The sequence below is a fragment of the Tachysurus fulvidraco genome, chromosome 20 (assembly GCF_022655615.1).
Source record: "Tachysurus fulvidraco isolate hzauxx_2018 chromosome 20, HZAU_PFXX_2.0, whole genome shotgun sequence".
NCBI lineage: Eukaryota > Metazoa > Chordata > Actinopteri > Siluriformes > Bagridae > Tachysurus > Tachysurus fulvidraco.
This window is the reverse complement of record NC_062537.1, coordinates 1430687-1452079: the sequence shown is the minus strand read 5'-3', so window position 1 is coordinate 1452079 and position 21393 is coordinate 1430687. Positions and strand designations below refer to the sequence as shown.

The window sequence follows — 21393 nt, the reverse complement described above, 5'->3', positions numbered from 1 at the left end:
CATATATACATATATGTATATGTATGTATTGGATTTAATCTTTTTTTGTCTAATAGTCCATAAAGAGGTTTAACAAAGAACATCATCAGTGTGTATAATCACTATATCCATGATAGAGCCATATAACACATGCAGATCATTTGGCTCGGGTTTTCCTGCTTGCTTGGTGTAACTGAAGTAAAAAACTTTATTACATATTTTCTTCTCTTTGTATCTAATGAATGTGATTTCTAGAAAATGTCATTTATGGTATTATAAAAAATATATGAAACTGAAACACAGAAACTGAGATGGTCAAAAGGACCCGCTTTATCACTCTTTTCTTCTAGTGCTGGTTCATTGGCAGCAAAATTCATACAGCAGCTTTACAAAATGGTGAAATATCTTTACAAGCATCTCTAGACATTAATATATAAAGATTCCTTTGCACTCATTGTTCGTTATATATGTTCATGAATACTAACAAAATGAATGTTGACATTGTGCACAATGTCTGTGTACCATGTGGACATGTGTAATTGCCGTGAAGTCATGTTCAGTGGGATGGACGGAAATGGTGTTGGTCTGTTGTAACTGATTCTAAGGTGAACCTGTTATTTGTTGCTCCATGTTAGATTTACTGTATATATGATCAAATCCTGATAGGATTGTAATGTTAGGGGAAAGAATTCTTAGTAAGGGATTTGGATGGCTGCTTAGTCTCACAATAAGTGCGTGGGAAACCGAAGTTCGGTGCATTGGAAGCTTTGCGATCTGGCCGTTATGTGCCGTAGAGAAGAAATTAACCTTCCGCCTTTGATTCACTGTCTGGGAAATTAGATTGTGTGGTTTGTGCACATGCTCCCTCTACCCTGAATTCACCTGATTAGAGAATATTATTTATCCAATTTATCTGGGTCATTCAGTAACGACCGAGTGTAGAACACACTCCACGACCCAGTTCTTTACTAGGACAAATATAAAAAGACTGGCTGATGATCTCCTCCACGCAGCTTTGCCTGTTGATTAAGTGTACCAGTAGATCAATGTGGACATTCTGTCAGAATTGTGAAGTAGGTCTTGTGCACTATTTGTTTTATTGCCTTATGCTGGTCTGCAGAAGAAGTGCTTAATTATCTTATGTAGAAGTCTTCACGGGTCCACTTAGATCCGGAAACCTGAGGTCCGACCCGAAACCCGAGCGGGTTCGGGTCTAAAAGTTTCACGTGTACCTCGGACACGGGTCGGGTATAATAATAGCGGCATCGGGTCTCGGGTAATTTAAAATGAATGTGTTTTAACTGAACGGAACCGAGAAGACCCGAACTACTGTATCTCGTGTGTGTGCATCCACTCGAGTACTTTTCCAACCTCTCCTCTGTTTGTCAAGACAGCTTGCGACATGTGGCCGGCGACGTGTGGCTGGCGGTAAGCAAATTTTCATCGAAACACACCTGTCAATCAATTTTGAATCCATTCTGTAGCGATTACTTTAGTGTAGAGTTATGCAACATTCGGGTCCAGTCGGGATAAAAAAAATGCCAAAAGGTCGGGTCAGACTCGGGTCGGGGCTTTCTTAAAAAAAAAAATATACACATATATATATATATATATATATATATATATATATATATATATATATATATATATATATATATATATATATGTGTGTGTGTGTGTGTGTGTGTGTGTATGCACTTCGAGTTTGGGTAAAAAGTGATTTCTTTAGACCTGAGAAGACCTCTTATCTTATGTGCTCAGGGTTTCATAATGTGAATATTGGCTGGGTTTGCAGAACACAACATTTGGTCCCGCAGCTGCTGATGGTCGGTCTGATTTTTGTGGCTTTGTGGCTGATGCTCTTGGGCTGGAGGAGGTTACACTGTAGTATCAAATTACAAGAGATCAGCTGGTTACTTAGATGATGTCATTCTATTTAGAGGAAGTACATTGGATAAATGAAAGGGGCTTGTAAGAGGTGTGTGTGAATGACTAGATGTAAAAGAGTAAGCAGGGAAATGAAAAGGATTTTTTTTTTTTTGGAATATGGTACATACTGTATGTGGCATGCATGAGGTGCTGAGGGTAAGGGTGAGGAATGGGATAAAATGAAGACGTGGGGTAAATCTAAACCCATCTGCTAGATAACTGATGTGGATGTAATTCACCAGAGAACCCTCGGGCTGCGTCCAGAGCTCATGAGGTCTCAAACCTACACACATACAGACAAACACATGCACATATACAAACCGGGACTCTTTTTAATTCATGTCTGAATGCAGAGAGCAGACTGGTACGGAGCTCCATGATTTATTAATGAAAACCTATCTAAACTGTTCAACCCCTCCCCTCTCCCCACTCTCTCTACTTCTCTGTCTTTCTTAGCCCAAGGGACCGAATGCTGACTGGCGGTACTCTGCATCTTTGAGGGCAGGAGTGCAGAGGTAAGCACTTTTGTTCTTAATCTCTCAGAAACTCTTTCAGTCTGCACCTGCTCGCAGCGGTACAGAAATCCAATCCTTTAAGGGTCTTTTATTTGTTTATTGTTTCTTTTATGATCTATTCTAGACATTCAGTTCTTCATTTTCAAGTATCACTGATAGAATTTTACATTCGCAACTACACATTTCAGAATCTCAGGAAAATAAAATAAAATAAAACACTATACTGAAAGGAGAGAGAGAGAGAGAGAGAGAGAGAGAGAGAGAGAGAGAGAGAGATGGAGGGAGAGTTATGATTTGCAATACAGATAAGTATCAGATATGATGAAACCCAGATGCCTAAAATCTGGATGACCGCTAGAATGATAAGAGCCAACAGCTCTGTCCTCTACACACACACACACACACACACACACACACACACACACACACACACACACACACACACACACACACACACACACACACACACACACACACACACACACAAACACACACTCAAGATTTGGTAGCTCAGGGCCTCTTCTCAGCAGTGCAGATATCTGCAGTGATGGAACATATAGGTCATCAGCATTCTCTGTACCACATACCCAGTCCTTCAATGCTGAGCATGAAGGACAAATGGGCTGTCTCTCTCTCTCTCTCTCTCTCTCTCTCTCTCTCTCTCTCTCTCTCTCTCTCTCTCTATCTCTCTCTCTCTCTCTCTCACACACACACACACACACACACACACACACACACACACACACACACACACACACACACACACACACACACACATACACAATGCCTCTTTTCATAATCACATAGTTCCTTCTCACTTACATTGTGCATTTTTTATGCATGAATTCCCATCACAGACTCTCAGAATAGATATTTAATCTTCCAACTCACACTCTGAGATAAACCCACACATGTAATGTTATACATAAAGACACCACACACACCACACACACACACACACACACACACACACACACACACACACACACACACATACAAATTTGTGTATGACAATCTATTTTAGTCTATGCATTAATTTTGTCAGCATGTTAACTGAGGTGCTGCGTTCAGTGTCACAAACAAAACAAAAAATCTACAGAATAACAATTAAATAAGAAATAGCTCTTAAGTAAATGTTCCACAAAAGAACTCTGTAGTTAAGGATGTAATAACGAGGCTGCTCTCAGATCCTAATGGGCCTTTAAATTAGCGCCTTATTAAATGCAGGTGCACTTGCAGTGTAACCAATAAAAGATCCAGTAATCTCAGTAAGAGTTATAAGACAAATTACAGTTACAAATACAATACAAGGGCTTAATTTAAATGATCTGACCAGGTCTGTCGTCATGGATACTAATAAAGTCCCAAATATGTCTCAAGTCTCATTTCACTTATGTCTTTGCTTTGCTTAGGATTTCTATCTAACATCGCTAAATGTGTCTTAAAAACTCTAAAGTTCAAGTATAAGAAATTATGAGGGAAATTCTTCATATTCTTCAAGTGGGCGGGACATAATCTCTCACCCCTGTCAATCAAAGTGATTAGCCAATCACGGGGCATGTGCAAGCTCATTTGTGAAGAAGAAGAAGACAACATTTGTAGGCTTCTGTTAAAGATGGAAACTCAGTCTATCACAAACTCCCTTCATTCTTTATACCTTTTATGTGGTTTAGATCTCTGCATTTGACCAATTAAATGTCCGACCCCTTTATTCGTTCCTCACTCTGATTCGTTGTTTCAGATAATCGAGTTTGAAGCTCTCAGGTTCTCTGGCATGATGCTCAATGTGGATCTTCTGCTCAATCAAATGAAAGGCTAATTTTCAGCTTTAATAGTATTAGAAATATCCATCGCAGCCTGAGTCTGGCTCTCGCACACGGGGAGCAAATACAAAGAAAAAGAAAAAATCCAAAGTGATTTTAGTAAGCTGGACACACCCTGTACACTGCATTGCAGATACATCGCTGCACACGCTGCTTCTCATATTTTCATTATGAATGTATGGATACTTGGTGCTGAGGTCTAATTGTGGTAGGAGTCTGTACCGAGGCTGCTGGAGGACAGAAAGCTTTTGATCAGCTAGTTTAACAGGGTGTATTTTAATGCATATATGAGCAGCTCTGGGATGGAGTGTGCATCGTTACGATTAAAAAAAAAGCACAGTTTGTGAGATAAAGTTGAAAAGCTGAAAGGAAATTTTAGAAGAAGACTTTATTTTGTCACATCTACATTACAGCACAGTGAAATTCTCTCTTCACATATCCCAGCTTTGGCGGTTGAAGGTCAGAGCTCAGGGTCGGCCATGAAACGGCACCACTAGAGCAGAGAGGGTTAAGGGCCTTGCTTAAGGGCCCGACAGTGGCAGCTGGACAGTGCTGAGGCTTGAACACTGAACCTCTGATCAACAACCCTGAGCCTTATCCACTTGAGTCACCACTGCCCAAAATAAAGGAGAATAAACTGTAGGAATAATTACTGGTAGTAATATTCGTTTTGGGGGTTTCTGACAAAATAATACATCCATCTTTTATTTTCAGTTGTACTTGCTGTCTCACATCACTCTTCTTTTTCCATCACACCTTCTCCGTCTGTCGCCCCCAATTTCAGTGGCCCTCTGTGTTTGACACCTCTCATGTCACTAGACTTTTCTGTCAGCTTGTCTCTCAGGACCCAAAGTGCAACAAAACAATGTTATGATAGCCTACAGTGTCTCTGTGTGTTATCGCCCCCCCCCCCCCCACACACACAAGCATACACATTATTTCACATACATGCATGCTGACATGTAAGTTCAGAGTCTGCTCATGCTGCCACATTGAGCAAATCACACACAGCAATGGAGTCATTCATGCAAACAACTCATGTACTCATACACACACACACACACACACACACACACACACACACACACACACACACACACACACACACACACACACAGAGATAATTATGTTTCTGAAATTACATAATTCCTGTCATTGTATTCTTCGAGTCTCAAATTCAGCCTGGTCTCGAACAGCCTGATGTGGCAGTTTTTTTACAGCACCTCTGACAATAGTTCAGCTGAAAATCACAGATTTTTATGTTACAGCTCTGTTCACATGGAGGAGGCCTCGGCCGTGATGCAGGGAGCGCAAGGCGTGCTGGTGCAGAACTGGCCTACTGTGTCCAGTGCCGCAGGTAAGACTTCACATTTTTACATACTACAGTACTTCTGAGGTTTCTCAAGGGACGTCTGATTCATCTAATGTTCACGGTAGCGAGGACAAAAATGGACCATATGTTTTTGTGTTCTCAAAAACACTGAGAGAAAAAAAACTTATATCCAGGGTTCCATCTTATCCTGTCATATACAGTACGACTGCTTAGTAAATGAGTTTAGACACATTATGAAGAAAGATTAAGCTTGGAAGGAGATATCAGAGTGTGTTGGTTTCTGTTAAGAGTGTAATCTGGAAACAAAGCTCAAACAGAATAGTTCCCAGTAGGAAACTCAAACAAGTTTTAGAAGATGATGTATAGATACAGACACAAACAGTGGTGTCTCTGTACCAGACGTACACAAGTGTCAAGCTAAAGGAGTGACATGAACTGAGAAATGCAGTTTTGTCCACCATTAATCTTTTACTCCACAGCAGGTTCGACTAAAACCTGTGATTAGTCTGTGGAAGTCTTCTATTATTAGCCGATGCTGTGATATGAGATGGTATCTTTTTGGGAGAAAGCTGCTTGTAATAGTTTTAGCTACAAGACTTAAACAAAATCATTTGTTTTATTATTTTTTTTTTAATATTCAAATGACTCAACACAGGGCTGTGCGTCGGTCAGAGGGTTTGTTCAGTTTGCATTTGGTATTCATCACAGATACAGAAAGACACAGGAATATCGATCTGCTAGCTCATTAAGGAGATTAGCCAAAAGCTGGATGGAAAGGGTGACTGAAATATTGACCTGATGATCGAGCATATTGGACTTGAGCTGTAGCATTGTACATATAGACAGACAGGGTGGAAGATATCTTTATTATTTTTTAATGTTGGATACAATCTGATACACACGTGCACTGCTTTTAGATTATTTCCAAAGCAGGTATTGACTCAGATGGACAGATGTGTTGTGTAAGCACTCCTTTAGCATCCAGCCCATGGTAATGTATTCAGTTCGATACCCCTGTGCTGTAACAATCTCTGAGTAAAGAAAAAATAAATAAAACAGGAGTGAGATACATCATGCAGAATGGAAAGAATATATGATGAAACAAATGAGTAATAGCTGAAGAGAAAGAAAAAAAAAGTGATGGAAGCTCACTGTAATGAGAAGAAGAGTTATTTAGAGGATGAAGAGAGGGTGACGAGGGAACACGGGGGGTTAGAGGGCTGCGTTTGAGGAGTGGCAGGCCCCTGAGGTGGACCGGTTGCTAGGGAACAATGTGTGAGTTGTTGCTAGGCAACAGCGCTGAACTGGAGGAGGCTGCTGCGGTGGCAGGGAGTGGGCGAGGAGCAATAGGGGAAGCAGTTTCCATGGCAACCATTCATACTTGCAAAGAAAGAGGAGAAGGATGTAAAGCCCAATGTGGTGGAGGAGTAAAGAGGCCAGTGGGCTAAACATATGCTTATTTAAAAAATAAGGATCGGATGTTTTCAGCAGAAATATTTGAGATCTTACACTACAAGTCATACTGACACATAAAAAAAGGAATAGAGGGCATCTGGGTGCCAAAATCATCCATTTTAACCCAGTACATTTGGCTATCAAGGTAACCTTCTGAGATTTACGAGAAGCGACTGAAGAGAATCTTGGCACAGAGAGAAAATATTGTGTGAGGGATGAGTTATGTTCCACAAAGGCTGGCATATCTTTATCAGCTTGGATGCTGCAGGCACCGTCTCACACCTGGAGCACATACAGACTAAACTGGCAGGAATGCAGTGTGCTGACAAGTGATGTGATACAAAGAGAAATGTTGGCAAGGAGATAGAAGGAAAACACACACACACACACACACACATACACACACATGATGTCAGGAAAATCATGTTAGACATCTGTATCTTCCGAACACATTGAAGACTCGACAATTCTGACCATGACAAGAGGTTTCACCGAGTTATTTCTCTTGAGAATAAACTAGCACTTTTTTCATCAGGCTCAAAGATACATAGATATTAGATCATAGATACAGTGCCTATTTATCTATGTATGAATGAGTAAAGGAGAGAACACTTTCTAATTCCTAAACTGAATTATATTGACCCTTTGAGGACTAAACACAAACAGAAATGACACACAGTCACATATATTAAAAAAAATGCTTTTATTAACAATCGTTCGGAGAAATGTAGGAAATTGAGAAAGTTCATATCTGGGAATGGAAGCAAACAGTCCAATCTGGCAACCCTGGTTCTCTGGAATTTAGTCTTAAAATCTAACTCACCAGCTGGCGCTCCAATATTATATGATGGCTACAAGCCATGAATTTGTACTTTAACTTTTTTTTTTAAGCCGAACGAGGAAAAGTTCCAGGGAAAATCTAAAAATGATTCATTCATTATATTCTTTACATGAAAAATATCTTATTTCTAAATAAATAAGTAATTTTTTGTCTCTCTGTCACATGCAGATGGAGAGGCTGAAGGACAGCTCTCTCCTCCAGTCGGAGCTGGGATCAACAGTAATAGCTGGAGTTTCCGTTATGGTGCCGGACCTGGTTACGGTCCTCCGCAGGCTTTGAAGCCAGGCGACATCCCTCCTGAAGCTTTCATCATTCCTGGCTCACCTGCGATCATCTCCATCCGGCAAGATCCAGGAGCCATGGATGACAAGGGGGACTTTATTAGCTTTGGCAAGAAAGAGGATCCCAAGAAGAAGAAAAAGAAGAAGAAGGAGAAAAAAGACAAAAAGGATAAGGGCAAAGATGATGGCGAAGAGTAAAGGAGAATTTGGCTGTTTCAAAAACAATCAACAAAAAACTCCTGAACTCATACAAATGAAAAAGCAAGAAAAATCTGAAAAGAAATACAGCACAGAAAGGAGAGCCTTTTAATTGCAGCTCTCACTATGGGGAGATTAATTTGCCAGCCCCGCCCAGTGCTGATCATTCTCTTTTCTCTTTCTACCCAACCTCAACTGACCCCAATCCTTAAACCATGACAGCTCCCAGGAGGCAATAATTGGCTATTTCACTACTCAGTGCATCCAGAAGGTTTTCACTCCACATCTTTGTAAGCAGCAATTATAAATCTAAAAACAGTACGTTACGATATATATTCCAAAGTATGAACCATAAATTGCTTGTTATATCCATAAGTGTAATATATGTAGAGGGAGTCTGTTATCTGGACATCCTCATGATTCCATTACTATGTCAGGAATTTGTACTTTAAACGTCCAACAGGTTTTTGAATGAAATATGATCTGGTCAGCATTATGTGTACGCGTGTGTGTGTGTGTGTGTGTGTGTGTGTGTGTGTGTGTGTGCTGCGGAGGAAAACCACTTCAGGGGTAGTACTATAGTCATGTGTAATAGTCAATAATTTCAGGGTTTGAGCTCACAGAGCCCCCTGCTGCCTTTAAGAGGCACACCAATGCTGAAACCTCACGTGTGCTTTACTTGGTGATGCAAAAAAAATAAATAAATAAAATAAATAAAACCTCCAAACCTAATACTTATTAAAAATTATACTTCACTTGACTGTATACACCAAAAACATAAAAAAATTGTTTCATGTGTCATGTTGAATTCATGGTCAGATCAGTACAGTAGTATCCACTGTCCAATACGTCCGATATTAAAGCGTTGTTGGAGCAAAGCTTCTTCTGTAATATAGACAGGAATGTTGCTTTTTGCAATCAGGCCTGTTAAACTTTTGCCTCTGCGGTGAATCACTTTCCAGAGCTTTGGTTTCCAGTCAGTGTTCTTGTGTAAGTTTTACTCACACACACTCTGTCAGTCCTCGTCCATGTTTACAGCCGTGCACGACGAGAACTGCCCTCTTGTGGCCGTGATGTGGGACTGAATTGAATAACAGAGCTAAGACACACTGTCTGACTCGTAACCTCTGCACTCAGATCAAGCCTCAGCACTGTTACTGGAACTTTCTATCCTTCCCCAGGGAGCATAAGCACACGAGGCACTTCCATCCGAGTAAAAAAAAATGCTCAAGCAGCAGTGAAAAGTGTCCTGAGTTTTGAGGAGGTTGTGTAGACGTCGGTTTTCAGTTTTAAGAAGTGTGGTTTGGTTTACAGAGATGTACAGACAGCAGAATGTGGTAGAAATCCAAACTGAGCTGCATGCTAGCACTGGAGAAGGTTTCATCCTTGTGATTTTTTTTTTAAATGGATGGATTCATGATCCCTCAACTTTATTTATTCTTTTTTTTTTTTTTTTTACTTTCCTTTGTCTTTCTTGGCAGTAGGGCTATTGATCAAGGTATAGGATGGATGTTAGTGCTGCTATAATTGATAAAACACACACACACACACACACACACACACACACACACACACACACACACACACACACACACACACACACACACACACATACAGTACAGCCTTCTTCAGGTGTGGTTTAGTGCTGTCAGATCACTAAGTGACTGCTTGCATGTGATACACAGATAAAACAAACTATATATAGATATATATAGATAGATATGCTTTTCATATTTTTATTTTTAACCATTCCTCTTATATACAGAGACATGCATCGTCTCTTGATAGATAGACATATATCTAATTGCTCATTCAGATTCAACTGTACAATCACATACTGTAGGTCATTCATGCAGAAACCACTGGGGGAACAACCACCATGTTGTCCATATGACATCAACGTTAACCTTAACATGCTAGATATATGTATTGCTGTAGTGTTATGCTATAATTCTTTTTTTATAACCATGCATATATTTGAAATCATGAACAAACAAGTAATGTGGAACTGCTTCATATATCCCCTCCTATGATATCATACTTTTTTCCATTAAAAACAGAAACAAACAAAAAAAAAACAATAAAAATATTAAAATGGTAAATGCAACAAAAAAAATCCCTGTCTGTGAACTTTGCTTGTGTGTAGTGAATGTTTATAAAGTCATTCAGTGCTGACATGGCACTTTCACAGTAAAAATCTATTGAACATCTTTTTTCTTTTTTTTTTCTTTTTTTTTTGTACAGCTTATCATCAGTGTAGCGGTGAAAAAATGTTTTTTTCTTTTATCCCTTTTTTTTATATCACTTTACGAAATATGTTAACGTGTTTTGTTTATAAACCTCAAATAAATTTTTTTCATAAGTACCAACAATTGTTCATGTACTTTTTTCCCTAATGTTTAACATGCAAATAGAATTCCATCTCAGAATGCAGAACATCAGGATAAAAATAGTCATTAAGCAATAATAAAACAAACAGAAAACAAAAAATCATTCACACCTGTGTTTGTGAATAAAGATTAAACTTTATGGGAGTCAGAAAAAGTGAGCAGATGGTGAAGCAGATTTAATCTTACACTTTATACAGTGGAGCACAAACGTTTAATATCAGGGCCTGGAAAAAATAAAGAATAAAAAAAAAACTCTCTCTCTCCCTCTCTCTCTCTCTCTCTCTCTCTCTCTCTCTCTCTCTCTCTCTCTCTCTCTCTCTCTCTCTCTCTCTCTCTCTCTCTCTCTCTCTCTCTCTCTCTCTCATATATATATATATAATACATTTTTATGTGACTGTTTATATGACAGTAAATTCTTTTTGTGGTGCTTTATAAGTTTTTATTTTATACTTTCTTGGACAATTCAGTTTAATGTTAAATGCATGAATACATTTATATTTAACCTAATACAAATTCCAGGATCTGATAAATCTCATGCTTTCATGTTGTGTTTACTAAAAATAAAAAAAAATTAAAAAAGATATTTATTTATTTTATTTTATTTATGCAATGATGTTGGCCAGCGTTTATTCTCTCTGGGAGAGATATGATGTTTATCTGCTATTTATGGACATCTGATATTAAACGGGGAAAACAATTTATGATATATTGTAAATATTATATAGATATAGACACTGTTATGGACTGGTAAAATACCACCGTTCATCGTGTGACGCTTTCCTCTCGTTGTATTTTGTCGCTGTCTCTGGTGCTGAAACAACTCTGGTGCTTTACACAGCAGATTATATAAAGTAATCCGATACAAGGACGTTTTTAATTTGACGCGTTTAAGTATTATTAAAAATCATTAATTGACATTATTGCAATAAAATCTAATGTCATAGATTTTCTTTAGTTCTTTCTCTTTTAAAGCCATAGTGCCATTGCACATTCTCGGCTTGCCTCATAGTGTCACTCTTCACCAATTTGAAATTCTGTGCTAAAGAAACACACCCATTAGTGCTTTTTATCCGGGGACAATGCAACGATACGTGCACCACTAAACAAGGAAAGTGCGCGCTTCTACGTCTGCTTTGTTTAGAAAAATTAACGTTTTAATTAAAACCCATTAAAATCAGAATGGAGATTTTATATATGAGACAAACAAATATGTCGAAAAGGATTTTATTTTTTTCTTTTTGGGCAGTTGCTTCATTCATCAGCGCGGTCGTTGTGGCAGACATTCGTTATTCTGTACCTGAGGAATCAAAGACAAAATACATAATCGGAAGCTTGAGCAAAGATCTTAATCTGGACTTTAAAGGTTTAAGATCACGGAAGGCGAGATTAGATTACCAAGGTGAAGCGCGGTATTGTGGAGTAGACCTTGATTCAGGACACATCGTTGTTTTGGAGAGAATCGACAGAGAGACGCTATGCGGACCAACGACGCCTTGTGTTTTACATTTTGAGTTTATTCTCGAAAATCCTCTAGAGCTTCACAACGTGATTTTAGAGATACAAGACGCCAACGACAACACGCCCGTCTTCCCAAAGGACTCGATCAAGCTTGAGATAAGCGAGACTGCACCGATTGGAAGCAAATTTCAAATCGCTAGAGCCAGAGACTTGGATGTAGGAATAAATTCAGTGCAAAATTATATCATCAGTCAAAACGTGCATTTCGACATTGATGCAAGATCGAGTAAAGACAGGTACGTGGACATTGTTTTGAAAAGCAACCTCGATCGAGAGAAAAAAGCGGAACACTCTTTAACGCTGACTGCCGTGGATGGCGGAAATCCGCCTCGATCTGGTTCTGTTGTTATACAAATTTTGGTTCAGGATGTAAACGATAATGCTCCGATTTTTTTCGCAGTCTCTGTACAGGGCTCAGTTATTTGAAAATGCAGCTCCTGGGACGTCCGTTATTAAAATTTTGGCGATAGACAGGGACGAAGGAGTGAACGGTCAGTTAACGTATTATATTAACCACCTCTCGGAGAGTACAAACAATCTATTTCAGATTGACGAAAAAAATGGGGAACTTTTGGTTACAGGAAAATTGGACCATGAAATCGCCTCGTCGTATGAGATAGAAATCCAGGCAGAAGATGGCGGTGGACAAACAGGCCACTGCAAGGTCGTAATTGAAATACTGGATGTTAACGATAATGCGCCGGTGATAACAGTGAAATCTCTTATTAACCCCATTCCAGAGAACATAGCTGTCAGTTCAGAAGTCGGAATAATTAATGTCAAGGACCAGGACTCTGGTGAAAACAGCAGAATAAGCTGTTCTATCCACATTAATTTACCATTCAAATTACAACCATCTATCAAGAACTATTTCACCTTAATTACTACAGCATCACTGGATCGCGAGCAAGTCGCAGAGTACAATGTTACAATAACAGCATCTGATGGAGGTACACCTTCTCTGTCCTCAACTGCGAGCTTGAATATCAAAATAGCAGATATAAATGATAACTTTCCAGTATTTGAGCAGCAATCGTACAGCGCATATGTGGCAGAGAATAACAAACCAGGAATTTCTATTAGTTCTGTTACTGCAAGAGACCCAGACTGGAGGCAGAACGGTACAGTACTGTATTCTCTGGTGTCCAGTGAGATAAACGCTCTTCCAGTGACCTCATTTTTATCCATTAACTCAGATACAGGAGTGATCCAGGCTGTGAGGTCATTTGACTACGAAAAGTTCAGAAACTTTAAAGTCCAGGTTGTAGCCAGAGACAGCGGTTCTCCTCCACTCAGCAGCAACGTGACTGTGAGTGTGTTCATATCAGATGAGAATGATAACTGTCCACAGATATTATACCCTGCTCCAAAGGGAAAGTCTTTAATGACTGAGATGGTCCCTAAAGCTGCTCTCTCTGGCTCTCTGGTCTCCAAAGTGATCGCTGTGGATGCTGACTCTGGACAGAACGCGTGGCTGTCGTATCAGATAGTCAAATCTACCGATCCGGGACTTTTCTCTATCGGTCTCCATAATGGAGAGATCAGGGCTCAGAGGGACATCACTGAATCTGACAGCATGAAACAGAACCTTGTCATCTCGGTGAAAGATAACGGACAGCCGCCTCTCTCTGCTACCTGTTCTGTGTATTTACTTATTTCTGATAATCTTGCTGAAGTTCCTGAACTTAAAGACATGACTTATGAGGAGAACAATTCCAAACTGACTTTTTATCTGATCATCGCACTAGTTTCCGTGTCCACTTTCTTCCTGACTTTCATTATTCTGATCGTGGCTGTGAGGTTTTGCCACAGGAGAAAGCCCAGAATGTTGTTTGATGGAGCGGTCGCCATTCCCAGCGCGTATCTCCCTCCTAACTATGCAGAGGTGGAAGGAGCTGGAACTCTCCGCAGTTCTTACAATTATGACACGTATCTAACGACAGGGTCACGTACCAGTGACTTCAAGTTCATCACGTCTTACAATGACAGCACTCTTGCTGCGGGTGGAACTCTGAAAAAAAGTCCAGATGATTCCAATATGATCAATCTTTCAGATGCAGGAGAATCACTTGAGGTAAGAACAATATTTATTAGGATCTATTAAAGTTTTCCCTGAGGCAACTTTGTCAAATTTTTGCTTAAAGTAATAAACTGAAACAAGAAGCTAAAAGCAAACTAAGAATCAATGTGTGCACTTCCTACAGATGAGGTAATTAAAGAGTAGAAATGAATTTAATTTTTTGAATATTTTACTGAGCCATTGTCCCTGCTTGATAACTTCAGAAAATCAAAGAGCTTAAATAAATAATTCATTAATTCATTAATTTTTTGCTTGTATGTTTATTTATGTAGATCTAATATTCATAAACACATAAGACTCTTGACTTGAAGTTTTCAGGTTTGTAGATATTTGAATCTCTACTGTTTTCTGGGGAAAGAAATCGGCAATATTTTTTTATAAAATTCATTTTAAGTAATTATTATTATTATTATTATTATTATTATTATTATTATTATTATTATTATTAGTAGTAGTAGTAGTAGTAGTAGTAGTAGTAGTAGTAGTAGTAGTAGTAGTAGTAGATACTGTTGTTGTTAAATACACATAATTTATTGACGCGTGTTATGTTGCCAGATAGTACATATATAATTTTGTGCCAAGGTTCAGCTTTTGCGTGATTGGACAGCTCTATGTCTGTCTGTCTGTCTAACTGTCTAATTGGCTATCTGTCAGTCTCTCTATCCGTCTACCGTGTTCTTTTTCTTCCATTTATTAATTTCTCTGTGATGCTTTTTACTTGTAATTTTTACACACAACACCATGCGTCGCTACACGTCCGCTAACATGGGAGAGATCTCTCTCTCCACCTTCTGCATTAATATGTAAAGATGTGAAAGACGTCAAACTGGTGCAGAAGGCAACGCCATTAAAAATTGCGAGATTCCTCTTCTGTTTATGACGCTGGCGTTTTATTTGATTCCTCTCACATACTAATTTTTAGCACTGTGTATAATTGTAAAATCATACACATTTCTCTGCACTCGTCCCGGATTCGATAATTTATTATGGAATACCCTGGATGTTTTGCGTGGTGTTTTTTGTTCGGAATAACGTCTGTTTTACTTTCGCTGCCGACATCAAAAGGAGATATCAGTTATTCTTCTTCAGAAGAGAGAAAGATCGGGTCTGTGATTGGGAATCTGGCAAAGAACCTTGGGATAAATGCTAAAACAATGGCTTTGCGTAAAGCGCGTTTGGATGTGGAGGGTGACAGCAAACGCTATTGTGACATAGACATAAATACTGGAGATTTGACCGTAGCTGACAGAATTGACAGAGAGCAACTTTGTGGATTCACCGCTGTGTGTGTGTTGAAATACGAAGTAATTCTAGAAAACCCTTTGGAATTACACCGCGTGGCTGTAGAAATTACTGATATTAACGATAACGCACCGGTTTTCACAAAGGACGTCGTTAAATTAGAGATCAGAGAACAAGCACACAAAGGAGCTCGCTATGCCATTAATGAAGCGCACGATGCGGATATAGGCGTGAATGCCGTACAGACCTACAAACTGCAGGATAATCCTTATTTCTCGTTTGTTTTTCATAATAACCCGGACCAAGAAAAATACGGGGAGATAATTTTAGAGAAGGAGTTGGACCGTGAACAGGAACACGAGGTGAGGTTATTGCTTACTGCTCTGGATGGAGGCAATCCGCCTAAATCTGCCTCTGTATTAATACATGTTACAGTCCTCGACGCCAATGATAATTCTCCAGTGTTTAGTCAGCAAGTTTATAAAGTGAGTCTGCGGGAAGATTCTCCTGTTGGCACGACAATAACTACAGTTACGGCCACGGACGCTGATGAAGGTGCTAATGGTCAGGTAATTTACGAATTTGGACATATCTCTAACGATATGCTTAAATTGTTTACGCTAGAGTCTGAAACGGGTCATTTAGTTTTGATCGGCGCCGTTGATTATGAAAAACAAACGACGTATGAAATACGGATTCAAGGTAAAGATGGTTCTGGGCTGTCTTCTTTTGCGAAGGTGGTAATTGATATAGAAGACGTTAATGACAATGCACCCACAATACACCTAAAATCGTTGAATAATCCGATTCCTGAAAGCGCACCACCTGAAACAGAAGTAGGCATAATTAATGTGCAAGATAAAGACTCGGAGAAAAATCGACAAATTCGGTGTAGTATTCAAGGAAATGTTCCTTTCGTTTTAAAACCTTCTATCAAAAACTATTTTTCCATTGTAACATCTGGCGTGCTCGATCGTGAATTTACATCAGAATACAACATTACTTTTATTGCGGTGGATGAAGGCTCTCCCCCCTTATCCTCTTCTAAGACAGTTCAATTGTCGATATCAGATGTAAATGATAACGCACCTGTATTTGAACAGCAATCCTACACTGCATATGTAGTTGAAAATAACAAACCAGGAACTTCTATTAGTTCTGTTACTGCAAGAGACCCAGACTGGAGGCAGAACGGTACAGTACTGTATTCTCTGGTGTCCAGTGAGATAAACGCTCTTCCAGTGACCTCATTTTTATCCATTAACTCAGATACAGGAGTGATCCAGGCTGTGAGGTCATTTGACTATGAAAAATTCAGAAACTTTAAAGTCCAGGTTGTAGCCAGAGACAACGGTTCTCCTCCACTCAGCAGCAACGTGACTGTGAGTGTGTTCATATCAGATGAGAATGATAACTCTCCACAGATATTATACCCTGCTCCAGAGGGAAAGTCTTTAATGACTGAGATGGTCCCTAAAGCTGCTCTCTCTGGCTCTCTGGTCTCCAAAGTGATCGCTGTGGATGCTGACTCTGGACAGAACGCGTGGCTGTCGTATCAGATAGTCAAATCTACCGATCCGGGACTTTTCACTATCGGTCTCCATAGTGGAGAGATCAGGGCTCAGAGGGACATCACTGAATCTGACAGCATGAAACAGAACCTTGTCATCTCTGTGAAAGATAACGGACAGCCGCCTCTCTCTGCTACCTGTTCTGTGTATTTACTTATTTCTGATAATCTTGCTGAAGTCCCTGAACTTAAAGACATGACTTATGAGGAGAACAATTCGAAACTGACTTTTTACCTGATCATCGCGCTAGTTTCTGTGTCCACCTTCTTCCTGACTTTCATTATTCTGATCGTGGCTGTGAGGTTTTGCCACAGGAGAAAGCCCAGACTGTTGTTTGATGGAGCGGTCGCCATTCCCAGCACATATCTCCCTCCTAACTATGCAGAGGTGGAGGGAGCTGGAACTCTCCGCAGTTCTTACAATTATGACACGTATCTAACGACAGGATCACGTACCAGTGACTTCAAGTTCATCACGTCTTACAATGACAGCACTCTGACTGCTGGTGGAACTCTGAAAAAAATTCAAAGCGAAGTTTTAGGTGCAAGTCTAATTACACTTAACAACACATGTGAAGAAGGAGATGAGGTAAGAAAATCTTTTGTTGTACTTCTCGTATTACACTATATTGCATTTATAGTTGAAATGGTCTTGTATTTGGTTTTATGGGCCTTTTTCATATTACTGAAGAAAACTGTTGCTGTTGTAATGCTGGAAATGTGATTATTGTGAACAATCAACGTATTATACTCAATATACATGTGTAACAAATTCATGAGAAATGCCCCACGCACTGGACATGGACAATATTCTATTTATTTCCACTTGGACAAGCTTTTTAAATTATATTGTATCATCCTGATTCATAACTGAAATAATTCCGTTTCTAAGGCAGGATATAGCCATGTCATCATGTTGTTGGTGGTGTTCACGGCTTCTTTGTTGAGACATTAGAATTACATTAATTTTTTTTTTTTAAGAAAAATAACGTTACAACAAAGGCGTTTCACAGAGAAAAAGGCAAGATGTAACCGAAAGAAAATATCGAAAGAAATTGAAATGTAATAACAATAAAGATCCTCAAAGGGTCGCTATTTAACAAGAGACTTACAATTAGAGCTCTCCACACATTATCTTTTCTGCACCATCCCATAACGTCGAGAAGGATTGTTACAGAAGGTTGTATAGCGCATACAGTTGATCTAATTAATGAGATCTAACACTGATCAGTAAACAGCCTATAAACCATTGAGATAATCAACACATTATAAAATGGAAAAGATGATATCTTTGTTTTCTTCGATGCTTCTCTTTATTTACTTTTGGATATTTATTCGCGCTGTTCGTGGAGATTTGAGCTACACATTCCCGGAGGAAACAAAGCAGCAATATGTGATCGGAAATATAGCAAAGGATCTCGGACTTGATGTGAAACGATTATCTGCTCGTAAAGCTCGAATAGAGACGGAAGGCAGCGCTAAACGGTACTGCGACATTAATCTGAATAGTGGGAATCTGATCGTGGCTGAAACAATAGATCGAGAGAAGCTTTGTGGCTCGAAAATTTCTTGCATCCTTAATTACGAGCTTGTTTTGGAAAATCCTCTTGAAGTGCATCGCATTTCACTGCAGATTCAGGATATAAACGACAACGAGCCCAAATTTCCTAAAAGTCGGATAACGTTTGATATCCAGGAATCAGCTGATAAAGGGGAACGTTTCCCTTTAAACGAAGCTCACGACTCTGATATAGGCCAAAACACGGTTCAAGGATATTCGCTGGAAAGAAATAATCATTTTGTTTTATCGGTTAAAGAAAACGCGGAGGGAGGAAAATACGCTGAACTGGTTTTGGAGAAAGAGCTGGATCGTGAACAGACGAAGGAAATAGATTTAATATTTACTGCGACTGATGGAGGCTCACCACAGAGGTCTGGTACTGCAGTTATCCACATCAATGTGCTTGATGCTAATGACAATACCCCGGTTTTTAGTCAGTCTGTGTATAAGGTTACTCTCGCTGAAAACGCAGCGTTGGGTGCTGAAGTAGTTACAGTGAGCGCTACAGACGCTGATGAGGGCGTGAACGGGGAAGTCAGTTATGAATTTAGTCGAATCTCTGATACAGCTTCAAAATTGTTTTCTATTGATAAGATAACTGGTAAAATTACAGTAAACGGAAATATTGATTATGAAGAGGAAACGTCATATGAAATGAGAGTCCAAGCTAATGATGGTCCTGGTCTAGCATCTACGGCCAAAATAATTATAGTCATCAGTGATGTAAATGACAACGCTCCAAGAATTATTCTGAAATCACTAAATGATCCAATACCTGAAAATAATATTGTAGGCACTGAAGTGGCCATTATTAATGTTCAGGATAATGATTCAGGAGATAATCGCAAAGTCAGATGCTCCATTCAAGAAAATGGTCCTTTCAAATTGAACCCATCCATTAAAAACTACTTTTCTTTAGTAACCACGAGCTTATTAGACAGAGAGAAAGAACCAGATTATAATATAACAATCACTGCTACTGATGGAGGATCTCCACCTTTATCCACATCTATAACCATTCATTTAACTGTATCTGATGTGAACGACAATCCTCCTGTATTTGAACAGCAATCCTACACTGCATATGTAATGGAAAATAACAAACCAGGAACTTCTATTAGTTCTGTTACTGCAAGAGACCCAGACTGGAGGCAGAACGGTACAGTACTGTATTCTCTGGTGTCCAGTGAGATAAACTCTCTTCCAGTGACCTCATTTTTATCCATTAACTCAGATACAGGAGTGATCCAGGCTGTGAGGTCATTTGACTACGAAAAGTTCAGAAACTTTAAGGTCCAGGTTGTTGCCAGAGACAACGGTTCTCCTCCACTCAGCAGCAACGTGACTGTGAGTGTGTTCATATCAGATGAGAATGATAACTCTCCACAGATATTATACCCTGCTCCAGGGGGAAAGTCTTTAATGACTGAGATGGTCCCTAAAGCTGCTCTCTCTGGCTCTCTGGTCTCCAAAGTGATCGCTGTGGATGCTGACTCTGGACAGAACGCGTGGCTGTCGTATCAGATAGTCAAATCTACCGATCCGGGACTTTTCACTATCGGTCTCCATAGTGGAGAGATCAGGGCTCAGAGGGACATTACTGAATCTGACAGCATGAAACAGAACCTTGTCATCTCGGTGAAAGATAACGGACAGCCGCCTCTCTCTGCTACCTGTTCTGTATATTTACTTATTTCTGATAATCTTGCCGAAGTTCCTGAACTTAAAGACATGACTTATGAGGAGAACAATTCCAAACTGACTTTTTATCTGATCATCGCGCTAGTTTCCGTGTCCACCTTCTTCCTGACTTTCATTATTCTGATCGTGGCTGTGAGGTTTTGCCACAGGAGAAAGCCCAGACTGTTGTTTGATGGAGCGGTCACCATTCCCAGCGCGTATCTCCCTCCTAACTATGCAGAGGTGGAGGGAGCTGGAACTCTCCGCAGTTCTTACAATTATGACACATATCTAACGACAGGATCACGTACCAGTGACTTCAAGTTCATCACGTCTTACAATGACAGCACTCTTGCTGCAGGTGGAACTCTAAAGAAGAGCCCGGATGTTGCAAATACAAACAACCTTTTTGATGTTGAAGAACTAGTTGAGGTAAGCTGAATAATACCATGTTATTTACGTTTTAGAAATAAAAATACAAAAAATTCAAAAAGTAGGGTTTACATCTTTATATCTTTTTTTTTCTTTCTTTGGCCTCAACTTTCATTCTTGTTATGTACTGAAATTCTGTACTGAGAGATACTTTTTCTAAAAAAAAAAAAAAAAAAAAAAAAAAACTAATTTAAGAAGAAAAGAGAATACAAATAAAACTTACCCAAGCTTAATAACAAACTTTCTATACAATCCTACACTGCATATACAATGAGAAAAAGTATATATAATGGGACATATATTTTATATTGTTCTGAATAAAAAAAATCTTATCTTGAAATCTATACTGCATAGCACACCTCTTCAAGTAGTTAATATGGTAAGTTCTGTTTTACTGTTTCAGCACCACGCTCTGGTAGACAGCGTCATGAGCGGCGTTGTATAGATGAGTGCAAAGTGCAGGAATGCAATCTTCTGTCAACATAGACAATTTTCTTTATTGTGCTCTTGATGAGTTGATGGAATTTAAAGTGTGTAATCTGCTGTGGTTCATATCTAATTGCAAG

The 21393-nt window shown here is 39.3% G+C and overlaps 3 protein-coding genes across 3 annotated transcripts in view; all 3 read left to right on the top strand.

Annotated features, from left to right (window-relative positions):
• Positions 1-21393, top strand: part of LOC113650345 — a 243721-nt gene that overhangs the window by 17766 nt on the left and 204562 nt on the right. Inside the window, exons 7-13 of the mRNA XM_047805088.1 lie at positions 2365-2423; positions 5515-5603; positions 8044-8352; positions 11991-12143; positions 12279-12498; positions 12674-14336; positions 15326-17743. Of these exons, the coding sequence (XP_047661044.1) occupies positions 2365-2423; positions 5515-5603; positions 8044-8352; positions 11991-12143; positions 12279-12498; positions 12674-14336; positions 15326-17743 (4911 nt within the window). The remainder of the gene's footprint in view (positions 1-2364; positions 2424-5514; positions 5604-8043; positions 8353-11990; positions 12144-12278; positions 12499-12673; positions 14337-15325; positions 17744-21393) is intronic.
• Positions 11490-12801, top strand: LOC125139786 (protocadherin beta-15-like). Its single transcript, XM_047805209.1, has one exon. It carries the CDS (start codon positions 11924-11926, stop codon positions 12686-12688), a length of 765 nt encoding a protein of 254 aa, XP_047661165.1. The 5' UTR covers positions 11490-11923; the 3' UTR covers positions 12689-12801.
• LOC125139781 (protocadherin beta-16-like) lies at positions 18324-21365 on the top strand. Its single transcript, XM_047805200.1, has 2 exons — positions 18324-20827; positions 21231-21365. The coding sequence occupies exons 1-2, from the start codon at positions 18428-18430 to the stop codon at positions 21270-21272; spliced, it is 2442 nt and encodes an 813-aa protein (XP_047661156.1). The 5' UTR covers positions 18324-18427; the 3' UTR covers positions 21273-21365.

Bases quoted from the DNA above. Each gene is read 5' to 3' on its own strand.
- LOC125139786 (XM_047805209.1), top strand. From the start codon at position 11,924: ATGGAGATTTTATATATGAGACAAACAAATATGTCGAAAAGGATTTTA.
- LOC125139781 (XM_047805200.1), top strand. From the start codon at position 18,428: ATGGAAAAGATGATATCTTTGTTTTCTTCGATGCTTCTCTTTATTTAC. The intron at 20,828-21,230 runs GTAAGCTGAATA...TTACTGTTTCAG, and splicing joins ATGTTGAAGAACTAGTTGAG to CACCACGCTCTGGTAGACAG.